General features: G+C 40.5%; 1 protein-coding gene across 9 annotated transcripts in view; it reads right to left on the reverse strand.

Annotated features, from left to right (window-relative positions):
• The window catches only part of CADPS (calcium dependent secretion activator), a 488,130-nt gene that overhangs the window by 69,788 nt on the left and 403,230 nt on the right, over window positions 1-15,112 (reverse strand). For all 9 annotated transcript variants that reach the window (XM_058288916.2, XM_058288912.2, XM_058288909.2 and 6 more), the window contains 3 exons: window positions 12,326-12,481; window positions 8,338-8,485; window positions 487-561 (listed from right to left, as the gene is read on the reverse strand). In XM_058288916.2, the coding sequence (XP_058144899.1) occupies window positions 487-561; window positions 8,338-8,485; window positions 12,326-12,481 (379 nt within the window). The remainder of the gene's footprint in view (window positions 1-486; window positions 562-8,337; window positions 8,486-12,325; window positions 12,482-15,112) is intronic.

Below are 15,112 nucleotides of genomic sequence, written 5' to 3' on the forward strand. Positions count from 1 at the left end.
AAGTTTAGCACTGGCAAATATAAATGTCTTCCCATTCAGCATCACTTAGTTAAAATTCTATAATTCATGAGGGTGACTGAAATAGCTTTATCTGACTTTTATGTTTTATTATGACTCTCACTGCATTTGAAACTAGGGGAAAGGGGGTTTTCATGATGGCAGAATTCCTTATTACCATTTTTCTGTATTCAAAAATCTAACTTTATCAGTGCCATAAAAGAAAACAAACATTTTCCATATAACCTAGTGCAACGTTTGGGGACAAATTCTTATTAAGTTAACATATTCCACTTCATCAATTTATCTTCACACGGCTCGCGATCATCAGAAAAATCATTCAGGGCTGAGGCTGGGTGATGTACAATCTTGTTTCCTGAGAAACACAAGTATTCAGCTCAACTTTTTAACGTGTCACATTTTAATGGAAATGCAGACAAAACAAAGCAATGTTCACAATGAAACATTTCACCTGAAGCTGAAGGTTACCTTTGCAACCAAGAGTGTTATCATTTCTTTAACAGTTTCTTCAATTAGTTCGTCTATTTTTGAATGGTATTGATGCTAAAGAACACAGAAAGACAAATATTAGCATGTTTGGGAGGTGATGGCACTGCATTCATCAGTAATTTTTAGACAATGCAATTTATAAACAAAGACTGGTCGGCAGACCCAGTTGATTTCCACCATCCTAAGCAACTGTAAGATTCTGACTCGAGGTCTTTAATGGAGAGAGATCTGAAGCTCTTAAAAAAAAAAAAAATTACCAGTCTCACGGTTCCTCGCCCCAGCCTTCGAGGACTTTGATAGGTATAGATACACACACACATTTACAAAGAGCACGCATGGATGGCTTAGCTGGCCTAGCAGTGTGTTGATCTAGGATTTACAAAGCAAGACACCACAATAATTTAAAACAGAGATGAAAAATTATCTTTGGAAAACTGCTGAGGGGGAATGTGGTTTAGGAAGTGGAAGTCTTCCAAAGGAAATTTGACCCAGACATTGTGAAACAGTTCTGAAAACCTGCAGGAACTCTGGGGTAATGCCTTGAAGCTCCCCAATTCTACGGCCAGGTGTTGACTCAGTGATGTGTCAAAGTGTCTCTGAATCCTCATGGCAGCTGCTCATTTTCTCCATTCATGGATAAGGAGACCTGGGCTGAGAGCCTCTACTGAGACAAATGCTACGTTTTTCAATTTCTCCAATGGCCACTTCAATTTAATTTAAAGAGTAATGTGAAAACAACCCCTACCGCACACAAACAAAAATCTGCTGTAAATGCCAGGGAAAGAGGAAAAGCGATTTCAATGGAAAATGTTATATGTCAGCTCCTTGACATTTATTAGATCATTTTAGTATCGATTTGAATTATTCCATACTTCCTTAACTCACAAAAAATAATGCAAAACACTGCTATTTGGAAAGGAAAATGCGCTTACCCACTCTTTAGCAAACTTTCAAGAAGGAGGATGATTAATTAGGAACAACAACAACAACAAAAAGGAATGGTGAATAAAAATAAGGACAAAAGGACAGATGATAAAATTTAAAATTAAACTAATCATCCAAAAAGCTAGGAGAACATACAGAAATAATAAACAATAGTGAATGCAGTTTGATATTCTGAAAAGTGGCAGTAAGATTTAGAGGGAGCAAAGGGATATGAATTAGGTTAATTTACTTAATGTTTTAGGGGACTTTTGTTTGTAATGGGAAGATCTGGATAGAGTGCTAGTGTAAAGTTGGCAAGTCACATTGCCTAAAAAATTTAGTTCAGTTTCCATATCTGTGAAAAACAAACAAACAAACAAGCAAACAAACAGAAAATACAGCCATCACCCATGACCAATGAGAGGAAACCCTGCGTAAGGATTTTTACAGATGGCCTGCTCTTTCTTTTTATCTTATCACTACGTAAAACAAAACAAAACAAGGTGGGCAGTCCAGTCCCCGGTACCAGCCTCACAGAGTTGTCTTGAAGATCAAGTGAGAGTCTAAATGTGAAAGCATTTTGTCAACTATAATTGTGATTCCAGTATTATTTGTTCAAGTTCATCAAGTAGAAGATGAAAGGAAGGAAAGACAGCCTTATCACTTAGTTTCTTATCTAGTTTCATTTAAGTTGGATAGGGGAAAAACAATAAAGCCATGACCCATGTTAGCCCTTGTGAATCTGAACAAAGCCATTTTGGCTGCATCTCTAGCTTCAAGAAAGGATTTAGCAGGAGGTGGGAGAAACCTGAAGCTAAATGTGAAGTCCTGTTGGCAAAATTCTGCATTAGAAATCCAAAGAAAGATGTGGGAGCAAAAGAACTCAGGAATCTCGAGAGCGCTCCAAATTCAGTTTTAGGTCTTAAGATGTGATCTAGAATCATCACATGCTTACTTTCCCTGCTCATGTGACGGCATTCCTCCTTGAGCTTTTCCTTGGGTTACTCTAAATGATTGACATTCAAGAAATTAATTTCGGGACTTAACCTAGTCAGTAAAGCTAGTCTTGTACAAAGGAATACAATATGGAATATTAAACAAGGGCTTCTTTACCAAGCCAAGAAGAACATCATCGAGAATAGAAACAATTTTCTTGAGCACTTGGCTGAAATGGAGAACAGAGCCAAGAGCAATTGTTCACTGTATACCAAGAAACCATTAGAGCCTTGGTCTGATGAGTTAAGGGTGTCACTGTTTTTCACAAAAGAACCAAGAGTTCCCTTTAGGAGCTTGGGAACCTAAACCTTTGAATTCTTTAAGTAGAGTCCCAATTGCAGTATGTGGAAATGTCTTTCCCCCTTCAGTTTTTCCATGCCAAACTTGGCCCTAACTTCTCTCTAGATAATTCCACTGTCTCCCCTGTTTGCTTTCTACAAATATAATGATCTCCATGCCTCTCCTGTTATAATAAACAGTTCTTTTATTGTGCTTATAAAAACAAAGTGTTTTGATGTGATAATTCTGCCTCTTAATTCCAGAGGAAGCTTGAGCACGTCAATCTCTATTGGCTTATTTCCTCATCTTTGCAATATGCCTAGGATTACCCTTCAGTGAATACAGAAAATCATATTCACCTAATGAAGTAAGGAAACAATACATGCAAACATATTTTAGAAACTTAGGAGTGCCAAGTGGCAATATTTCCACTACTACTAATGGATAAAGGTGGTGGTTTCCTGTATGTAGACATTTTTTCCAATGTGTTTGAAATCTATACAATTTATTGTATGTAAATTATATCAAAATTAAAATAAAACCTACTTTGAGAAAGATGGCAGGGCAATATTTATTATGTGGCAAAGGGTTAAATTTCAAAGCTGGCACCATTCCTATTCAAGTAACTACAAAATACATGAATCCCTTTTCCAGCGTCTTTTTATATATGGAGATTTGATTAACTTGTGTTTTTTTTGAGCAATAGTGAGTATTCTGCTTTCAGTCTTTGCTCTTTCAGATATATTGTTCCATGCAGATGTGAAGTCTCCATAAGAGTATAATACCACTGGGGTATTTTTAAATTACCATCTTGCCTGCTCCCCCTGCTACCCCCCAACTAGATTATCTTGTCACAAAATCTCCTGCAATCAAATTGACTAAATTTGTCTGGAGAGATCCTTCCCATTTTCTTTTTTTTCAGTATTCTCTGCTGGCCTTCTTGGATTACCTTGACCTACATCCCCAAACTACATCCCCAGGCCCTAGAGCATGTTGATAGCAAGGAAACTGCTCATCTCGAATGGAACAGAAAGTTTGGGGAATTTGCTTTTGCTTCTGATGAGTTAATTTGCTGCAAATTCACAATCACTACGTGAAAATCATTCCACTTGACTTCCTGTGCTGCACATTTTGCCTTGTCATGGAACAGATTGTGTGTATGTTGTCTTTCTGTTAAGACCATCTGACCTTGGAAATGAGATGAAAACACACTAGACCAAGTGAGAAACTATTTAATACACAATTTCCTCTTCATTGGTGCTTCACAAATTTTAATGAAAAAATAAATATTTAAGATGGAAAAGTATGGTTAACAAATGTTTCAGCAGCTGCCTTTAGATGAGACTTTACCCTAGATGAAACTCAGGAAGTGATCCATGTTTTGGAGAATATTGTATCACCTGGCCAGTATCTAGTCTAAGACAGGATAGAATCCAGGTGGAGGCAGGTATTGGTAACTAGATCTATAATATGTATGGACTATCCAATGCTTGCAAAGTAAAGAAGTACATAAAAACACTGGCTTTCTACCTATTCTCCAAATTTCAGAATATTTCTAGTTATTCTTAGTAATCTAATTATCAACTCAGTAATATTTTGGAGATGAATATCCTCATTCTCCAAAGTGAGAAAAGTTAAGGACAGACTGTTCGCAGTGCCCTCCAATTGAGTTTTATGCTCAAGGTCAGAGCCACTATACTGATGGTGCCTCAGTGGAAGGATATATTTTCAGATAGTGATGTCTGGCTTCATTCAAACTTTCTCAGATACTTGGCATTCTAAAGCCAGAAGAGGTCCCACTTCCTATAAGCTGGTCATTTAGGTGTCCCTGACTCAATTATATTAAGAAGAAGTGGCATGGCAACTCTCCCTAGCATGGGAAAACTGTCAGGCTTAGGATCAGAATCATAGATTACAATTCAGTTTGGATGAGACCTTAATAGTGATAATTTAGTCTGAGGGTGTACTATTTTGGGAAAAAGACAGAAAATGTTTATGAGCCTCAACTATGGCTTTCATTTAAAAAGAAAAATAACTGATTTGCTGGGGGCATATATGGAGTCTTTTCCACTTTATCAAATAGAACAATGCCAAGGAAAAAAAAAGGCACCGATGTTTAGCTTCAAAAATGTTACTATTTGGATCTAGCCCAGGCAACTTTTCTAATCTTACATCCAGAAATTAGAGGGCCTATCCCCAATTTAGACAAGCTGCATACAACTGAAGGGATGAATTTTGCACACTAAACCCCTCATTTGACAAATGACAACGGTAAGGTTACAAGAGTAAGTGGCTTGCCCAAGGTCACCCAGTTTGGTAGGAAAGGGGTGGGGCATGGAATGTAATGATTAAATCACTGGACACATTGCTCTTCTGAAAAAGCAGGTTTTCAGGGTGAAATCAAGGCCATTCAACTCTGGCAAAAAAGTGATCAGTGACAAAGCTGAGAGACAGAGTCCACTGTGGTAAAAGTCAACCTGTTATTTCTCATCATACATCTCTAACTGGAGTCCATGACTGAGCCTAAGGGGGGTCCACATAGTCTCTGATGTTGTATGGCAAAATCGTGTGAAAATATCTTTTTCTTCGGAAATGCTCCATAACTTTCATCAGATTTACAGTGGAGTCTGCGGCAACAATCCCTTACTCATACTATTATAACTCAAAAAAAAAAAGTTAAGATTGGGCTGATGTGATTGTTTGGAAGAAACATACAGCTGGCTGGCCAGGTTGTGGGTGCTCTTTACACATAACCAAAATTGAATCAATCTGGAGAGGGGGGAAGTACTATTATATCCATTCATTCTCCCCCTGGATGGTGTTATCTTCAGGAAATTCTGTTTAAATGGACATCTCAAGAAGCTCCAAGGGGAAATAGATAAATCAGACTTTACCGAAATTAAAAAGAAAACCAAACAGCTGTGCTTCAAAGGACACTATCAAGAAAGTGAAAAGATAAATCCAAGAATGGGGGAAAAATAGTTGCAAATCATATGTATTATAATGGTCTTTTACTCTTTCAACTCAACAACAAACCAGACAGTCCAATTAGAAATACGGGCAAAAAAAGAATCATTTCTCTAAAGAAGATATACAAATAGCCAAGAAGCACATGAAAAATGCTAAATATTAAAACCACAATGAGATGTTATCACACACACACACACACGAGGATGCTATAATAACAAAGACAGATAATAATAAGTATTGCCTAAGTTGTGGAGAAACTGAAACCCCCCACATCAAACCCTGGAAAACACTGCCGCATGAATGCAAAATGGTGCATCTGCTTTGGTAAACAGTTTGGCAGTGCCTCAAAAGTTAAACATAGAATTAACATATGAGCCTGCAATTTGACTCCTAGGTATAGACCCAAGACAACTGGAAACTTAAGTCTACCCAAACGGTTGTTCAGGAATGGTCATAGTACAGATACATTGTTCAAAATAGGTGGAAACTCAAAATGTCCATCCAGTGAGGAACGGATAAACAAAATGTGGGCCATCCATCTAAGTGAGTATTATTCAGCCATAAAAACAAATGAAGCATTGATACTTGGACAAACTTTGAAAATGTTATGCTTAGTGAAAAAAGCTAGGCACAAAAGGCTATATGTTGTAGATTCCGTTTATGTGATATGTCCAGAATAGGCGAATCCATAAAAGAGATGGTAGATTAGTGCTTGCCTAGGGCTGGCGAATGGGCATTTGGGTGGGCTGAAGAGTGACCCCTAATGGGTATGGGGTTTCTTATGGGGATGATGAAAATGTTCTGGAATTAGAGGTGACAGATGCACAGCTTTGGGCATAACTTTAAAAAATCCCTGAATTGTACCCTTTAAAAGGCTGAATTTTACGGTATATGAATAATATCTCAATTTAAAAAGAAAAAAAAAAGAAACTCCTATGAAAGAAATATTCAGAGGGGATAGGATTCTGGAAAGATCTTAATGACCTTTAGACATCACCAAAAAGAAAAAAACACCAAAACCGGAGTTTGTAAAGGAGACTCTGTGAAGCCCCTGGATTGTTGGGAGTCCTCCAGAGAAGGACTGCAGTGAAGACATGCAGATGTGGCAAGGAACGGGGCAGCTTGGCTCCAGGCCCTCTCTTCTGTGGCCTACTCTCCCCACAACTTCATCCAGAGCAGCTCTGCTCTTCCTTATTTCACAGGCTAGCCTTTTGGATAAGGGTTGAAGAATGTATTCATAGCTAAAATCATGCCATTATTTTACAGATGAAGCAACTGAGGCCAAAGAGACGAAATGACTTATCCAACTCCATTGGCAGCACAGCCCGGGCGAGAACTCGACCCAGGCCTTCCCCTGGGGGGCTGGACTTCGTGCCTGAGCCCTTCTCTTTACGCCATTTTCAGTTACTGAGCCTCCAGGCCACTGGTTCTCGAAGGGGCCAGGCAGTGGTGCCACCTTCACCTGGGGAACGGGTCAGAAATGCACATTTTGGGGCCACACCCCACACTCATCGGACACTCTTGGGATGAGGCCCAGCTACCAATGTTTTCAGAAACCCTCCAGATGAGTCTTAGGTATGGCGCAATGTGAAAAGCACTCCAGATCACTCACTCGCAGCAGGTGGAGTCGACCAAGGGGCCTCCCATATTTAGCTCCAGTGCCTAGAATATAGTCACGGGGGAGAGGTCTCTACAGTAAAATCAGTCATAGCAGAAGCTACCTGGGGATGGCTGAGGAAGCTGACTTGGGGGGAAAACAAGGGAGGAGATGATCTTGCCAGGAAGAGAACACCACCAATCTACGTTTAAAAATGGAAGGTGCCGAAACAAAAACTAAGTAACGAATAAGGAACAAATATAATTTAGTAAAAATTCTGAGCATGATGTAAGGCTGGTATCGAAAGATCTGATTTAGGAGCAATTTATGCCAATTGGCAACAACATGAGAGTTGCCAGAAATGTTTCTGAATTAATTCTAAATTGGTATATGAATATCTAGCTGGCTTAAGGCCATCAGAGAAAAATGATCATGATAGTCTTTAATCAGGCCCAAGTTACTGTTTCCTTCTTTACAATTTAAATACAGCCTTGGAATTGGAAAGTTAGCAAAGGACTAAACTTTTGGTCATGGAAGATTCACAATCAACTCCATCTAAGGAAAAGTGAGAGCCTGAGGTTCCTTGGAAATTCAGAGCTTGCTGGCCAGGGATGGGATTGTAGTTTGATCTAACCTACACATTGTGGAAGGTACTTGATGCAAGAAAGAGAAGTCTCCTGCTTTCCAGATGTTCAAAGTGATAAAATGCACTACAAATGTGAAAATGACCTGCACTCTGGTAAACAGATCTGTCAGAGGTACCAGTCTAATAAATAAGGCCATCAAACGTCAATTGGCTTAAAGGAACATTCAGGCCACCCCAACTCCACTCAAGAATTACTTCCAAATGACATTCTTGGTAGCACACACCTTTGAAATTTTGATAAACAGATAACCAAACACTTATCCACAGACTGTGTATGTGGCTTAATCCACAAATGTTAGAATACAGTATATTTTTGAAACTAGCAGACTATGGTAGATAGAAGAAATTGGTGACATTTTCTTCTACATGATCAATGGAGGGGAAAACAAGCATTTTTTTTTTTTTTTTTTTTTTTTACCTCTTGGCCCATTTCCATACTGCAAAGTTTTGTTGATTGAGCTTTGGCATCAACCATAACATTAAACATGGTGCATATTGACTGTGGGACTCGAAAATCTGTTGATCGACTGGTTTTTTGCAGCTTAACTTCAAATGCAATCCTGGTTCTATAAAAACAAAGTAGGAAAAGACCAATTCAGTGTTCAGATGGCAGCAGGTGGAGGAGACATTTTCTGAGAGGTCAGTGAAAAAGAAAATTGAGGGCTGTAATCAGTTTCAAGCGACAATGACTTCACATGTGTTCCCTTTTAAATGCCTTTCCCAACTAAGGAAGGCCTATTCAGGAAGACAGCCATGTAAACCCTTCCTTTCTCGGCAGTGCACAGAACACCTGTAGCTCAGCGTATTTCTGTCTATAGTGTACATGCTATGGAGAACCCTAATTGCAGGAGAATGAATGAATGAACAAAAACCCGATTATAGCATTATAGCATATGTAAGTTCTCTCACATTGGCAATTGCCTACCTTGAATCACCTCATTGAAACAAAACAAAACAAAACAAAAAAGCAGCTTCTAATCTTCAAAACCTCATAGTGGGGAAAATCTTAAATGGCATTTATTGTGTTTTCTTTTTTCTCTCTCCTTATTGAAATAAAAAAAAATCCATGTGTATTACATTGCTTCAAAGACAAAACTGTTTTTTGCTTGTTAAAGGTCTTAAGGAAATACATCAAACTGTTAAAGATAGCTACCTTTGGGAGGGGAATGAACTTGGGCAGACTGGTGTGGGGACACTATCACTAATTTTTTTCCTCCGTGTCAATGGATTATATTGTAATAACAATATATTATATTTATAATTAAAATGTCATATATACCATTTCAAGCATTGTTGTCATGGTGGAATCCTAATGTGACAAAAGTCATAGGTCAAACTATGACTCCAGCCATGTGCTAAATGCTCCCAGGAAAAGCCTAGTCTGACATAGCCAGCTGGACACACAGCTGTGAGGCCTAATCCTCAATATCAGCATTGTAAAAGGGCCCAGTTATATTTTAAAAGGTTTCAGAGGAGTGGGTCACATCGTAACGTGTCTTTAAAGCAAAGCACCTGGTTAGGAAGTGGCTTTATTAAAGCCCCCTTTCATCCAATACATCTTTTCAGTATTGTTCCCTGAAGGTTCTGGAGATCATGCAACCACCAGGAAAGCATCCGCCTGAAGAGTATTCGTGGCAGTTTTCTAGCAGTGCTTAGGAAGACCACACAGCTAGTTAACTCAGGAAAGGATGCCAGCTTGCTAACACACCCTGGGCCTATGCAGGGAAGCCAAGTATAATTTCGAAGGTTGGAAGCCTCGTTCGTAAGGAAAAAACTTTTAAAAAATCCCTTCAAAACACCCCTATATATTATATGATCATGTTAAAGATAAATGTATCTTGGCTTCTGAAGACTCGCTGCGCTGAAGTAGCTTTCTAATCACGATGATCATTTAAAGCTACACTGAAAATATGTCGTTTTCTGGTTTTGTGAAAACGAGGATGGTGGAGGACCGAGTTGGGCAGGTCTCTGCTGATCTTCTGGTGTGCCAGTTCCGGCTCAAGTTAAGAAATGGAAATGATAAATCGCTCCCTGACAATGAAGTAATCGTGGTCTGTTTTCACAGGAGAACTGTTCATAGCCCGTGGAGTGTGGGGCTGTGAAAAGAGGAAGCTGAATGCAAAATTAACATGACTGAGAGGCCTGACTTTTTCTCTATGGGACCAAAAAATGGATAGGTCACTTAATGCAACCGACTATCCTTGAGGGTGGAGTCAGGTTGCCTTGCTTTGGGCCTAGCACGGTACCTAATATAGCCAAAACTAGAGGTTCCATAAATGCCTGTCAAATGAATGATTTCCATTTCTTCTGAGAAACGAGAAGTGCCTCAGTAACTTTTTGGCATTGGAAACTTACATCTATGAAACTATGTCCTTACTTAGGTTGTCCTTCCGGAAGGAGGGCTATTTATTCTGTCCCAAAGAAGAAAGCTTGAATTCTAGGCTTTATGAGCAGAGATTCAATGTTCTAAAACATCAAGGATTTCATCACATCCACTCCCTGGATCTGGAGGTCTAGGGCTGATATCTCCACTTACTTTTGCTCTGTGCTTATGTCTGGGGCTTTACTTGAAAGGGCACGGGAAATTTAAGTGTTCTGGGCTAGCTGGCAGCATATAGGTACTGTTGACCAATTCCTATCAATCAAATGACTAAACTGCAACTATGTGCCAAGCAGTGGTAGGACATGGAGAAGGCAAGCAATATAATATGTATTAAAAAAATGTTCCCTGCTTCTGAGTAGTTCACACTCTTGGAGGTAGCGACCCATAAAGATATGATTGTGATGTGGCAAGGGATAAAGTAGTCATGCTCCCCTTTGACATCCACATGTCTTGCCCTTATCTCTCAGCATCTCTCTATTTCTTAGTCCCCACCCAGAAAACAGGCTTTTCAGAGAAGGACATAAATGTCTTTCAATGCAAATATGTGCACCAGATCAGAAGTTGTCCGTAGAGAAGTGTTCACTCTAGTGCATTTCGGTTGTAGGACAGTTCAGGGGAGAACTTTTTGCCTTGGGGACTGCCCTGAAGGATGTTTTTTTGGTGGAATGGTTTGCCCTTAAGAAAAGAGAGCTGCTTTTCCAGAAATTAATATAGACCATACAGGAGTCGATGGAATTCAAATCCTTAAGGAAACGTTTTGAACTTGAGTTTGTGCAACAGGACTGCTTTTGGTTTGTGGGAAGAGAAGAGCAAAATAAAATCTGATTCACCAGGACATTCAGCTTCCAAAAGTGGCGCCAAACAACTGCCCAGATTCTACATAGCATGTCGTGCCTTTCCTGATTCCTGCTGACACTTTCACCTACCTGGCATTGGGGTGCTCCTTTGCCCTTTTGGGTTCCAGTTTTGTGGCTCCTACTTATCTTTTCTTCTTTCAAGATAAAAAATGATGAATTCAGAGCACTCCAAGCCAACCCAGCCCTCATTACCCACAACTGATCCTTCAACTACACAACATCTGGAGGTCCGAAGTGGCTCACAGTCTTCTTTGAATGAGAAAAATAAAGAAACAGTTACGAACTGGAGAAGAAATTTGGACATGTGGTATCTGGGGCAGGCAGGGTGATGATGATGATGCTCTTGAGTCAGGGGATTGTCATTTACGTATCTGATCAACAGCTCTAGATAGTCCTTGAGGGGAGGGATGCAGTCTCATTCTTCATTGTAGGCCAGACATGGAGCACTGTGCCTGCCACGTGGGAGGAGCTCAAACAACTTTTTGTTGAATGGATGAATAGTGTCTGCATCTTCCCTCGTCACCTTCTCAGAACAGTCAGCTTGCGAGTTTCAAGGACACCATTCTGACCTCAATCCTACATGCCTCAGTGACAAAAGAGGCAATTGTGGGGAGTTACAGTGCATGTTCAATGTCTCACGCCCTCTTGTTGAAACCTATTTAGACTTGAGGCAAGACAGTTGACAGTTGGCACATCTTAGGCGCTTGGTTCACAGGTATGGAATGAATGACGCCACCGGGGTTCTGCCCACACTGCTGGTAAGTCATTAGTTTCCTGCTACCTGTATGAATAGACTGACTCTCAAATTTCAGTTTTTCTCTCTTCCAATGAACTACCATCCATGCATGCACTTAGATGCTTATTGAGGGACTATTTTGTGCCAGACACCACTAGCGATCAGGGATTAAAGGAACGAACAAGAATGGACATAGGTCCTTTCCTCCTAGAGCCAACAACTATGACAACACTGTCAACTAGATTGCATAGGGTCTGGGACAGCAGAGCCAAAGGACGCTAGGCTTGGGCCGCTACCACTCCAGCTGACTCTGATAAGCAACCAGAGTTTCCCCAAATCTCCAAATGACAGCCAGGGGACAGAGTGGTCATCTGCCCTTCCCTGAGCAGTGAAGAAAGCATGGAGAACTCATGCAGCCACTTATGCTCACCTTTTGACACAAGATTCAATCATGTCACTTGCCATGAGCTTCAGCCGTTGTTCTAGGTGCTTTCCAAACTCTTCTTCGGGCCAGTGCAAGTCCCTAATGAAGGTCTGAAGGGCATCGAGTTTCCAGAACAGATCTTCCGAGGTGCCTGATCCATTACTGGCAGGATAAAAATGAGGAAACCAGAGTCACCTGCTGGCCTCAGGCTCACAAAAGCTGACACAAAGACAACTGGGGGCTGGAAGGCTTAAGGCAAACAGTGGCGTCCACATACAAAACGACGTGTGTCGGCCGTGGAGGTGGGGGCAGTCTCCACCAGCGGATTTTGAGTTTTACCATACATGACTTCGTCTGCTTTGTTTGGCCAATTATTCCAGACCGGTGAGAAGTCTGAAGGAGGCATCGCCCCATAACAACTAGGAGAATGGTGTATGGTAAAAATCAGCCTTCTTTTAATAACCACATTAACACATGTGATGATTCAGATGAAGGCCACGAACCAGGGGAGAAGTAAGTCTCAATGATAATAACTACATGGCAACATGCAGTTATTAAAACTCAGGGTTTCATGCATTCCCCAGCTCCCCTCCAGAGCGGAGGCCTCTTGGAGATTGCAAAAAGACTTTCAGTTTTAAAAGGATAGTGCTAACAAAGTGGTGAGCGAGGACCTGCTTTCTCTCTTGAAGAGCTGGAAAGAAATTGGGGTGACTCAAATTGAGACAGGTGCACCTGGATACCTTCGAATCCAAGATTCTCGTTCAGTTTTGCTATTATTCCAATTTTCATGGACCAGCCCATTGCAGAGTTAGGCCCGGGACAAGGTGCGTTGTGGGGGAGGTGAGTGGACAAGGGATATTTGCAATGCTTTAGCGCTCAAAACCTGAGCTCTTTTACCGTTGTACCATCTTACCCAGTCCTCTGTACAGATGGAGAAATTGCTCTTGATTCCTTTCTGTACAATGACCTCTAAGGAACTTTTACCTGGGGCATCCACGGAAAGCCTGTGTACAGAAAATGCTCCATCTCTCACCCGCTCGCCCCTCCCTGGCTGGCCTTCTCTTTGGTAACAATCCCATTTGAGCTCCGAGGGGTGGCCACCCTCCCCCCTGCTTCCTCGCATACCACTAATGCTAACACGGTAATTTAGAAAATGTCCAACACACCATGCATTACCACTTTTTCCGACATCGTCTATAGAAACAGATGAGAGTGGGTGTTTCTATTGTGACAGATGCCAGCTGCATTGAATTAATGCTTCAGAGAGAAATATAGCTAGTGCATAAATGCATACGCAGCTACTGCGGGGCGGGGAGGGGCAAACTCCCAGCATGCCGAGAGAAAGCCTAGAGCCTGGACCAACAGGGCAATGCTTTCAAGGACAGACCAGTCTGAGGTCAGTACGTAGATGTATCTGACACGAAGGAGCAGGTAACACGGAAACACGTCCTTAAAATGAAAGGTGGCAAAGGAGGAAACTGAAATTATGAAAAGATATAGAATCAGGCATTTCCGGGTGGGTGCTTGAGAATCCACGCCTTCTTTTCAGATACTGCTGTAAGCATCGTTCCAAAGTGGGGGAACGCATGGTCTCTCCATGAAAGTTCAGCCTTCCCCCTACCCTGGTCTATGCTTGGGAAAAATGATACCCCAACTTTGTCTAGTCTAAGCCCCGTTTTGGAACTGCACGGTTGTATGTTTTAAATCATTAAGTACATATGAATGCAATAATTGGTATTTATTACAACAACATTTTGACACCCATCTGGTTTCAGAGTTTCAAAAAATTCTTCTAGGGTTTTTTTTCTTTGAAGAGCTTATTATTAAGTTTTGACATGAGGAAAAGAATATTTTCTTTTTATTTTTAAGATAAACTGTTAATGTTAAGGCAATAGCACCAAGATTATTTTGATTGCTGAGCAGTTACCAAAATGTGTTCCCACTCATGCCTTAATTAATTGAACAGAGACCATTATCTGCTTTATTACAATGTCTTGATTCATATCTTTTCAAAAACAATGTCACAGAGCATGCACAGAGGAAGGTAAGAGAAGCTTTCCAATTCTTCTTGAATTTTTAAACAGATACTACCTAATCTAACTTTTAATATAGTCATCTTAGCATGAATATGATTTGTGTTTGCTCTAGAAGATTTTTTCCTCCAGATAGACTTTTTTTTTGGAGGTTTTAATTCATCTGTCAGAGAGAATCAGACACATGGACCCTCTGATTTCATTGTGAACTTGTGCACAAATGTAGGTTTTAAAAAATACTTGGTGGCACGAGAAGCCAGGTAGAGCAGTCATTTTAATGTCCTGTTCTCTACCTGGGTCACAGCAAAAAGAAAAATGCTGAGGGCCATCTTGATGAATGTGATTTTGAGGTTTCAAAATATCACTGCCAGTTTCAGATCATTTTTTATTCTTTTGATAATAACACTTCCCTTTGAAAATGTGCCAATTTATTCTTTCAAGAAAAAGCTTATCTGGCCTATAATTAGCTGTGGTCTAAGAAAAGGATCAAAGGAGGGTAGAGAATTGCTAAACCTTATTTCACTTATTAAATCATGCATGTGGTTCTAATTTAGTTTCCCTGAGGTAGAACTTAGGGGTGCTGCATCTTCTTCTCACTAAGGAGAAAAAGGAGAGAGTGTTCATTTCCTAACTGAAAAGACATGGCTACTCAACCCCTGCTCCCCCAAACTGTGGGCTTAAAGGGATGGCTCAGCCTCCAGGAAAAATGCCCCCGTGCATTCCTGGCTTTTGTGTAGATGAATGTAAGGAATCACCCTCT

The sequence above is a fragment of the Dasypus novemcinctus genome, chromosome 26 (genome assembly GCF_030445035.2).
Source record: "Dasypus novemcinctus isolate mDasNov1 chromosome 26, mDasNov1.1.hap2, whole genome shotgun sequence".
Lineage (NCBI taxonomy): Eukaryota > Metazoa > Chordata > Mammalia > Cingulata > Dasypodidae > Dasypus > Dasypus novemcinctus.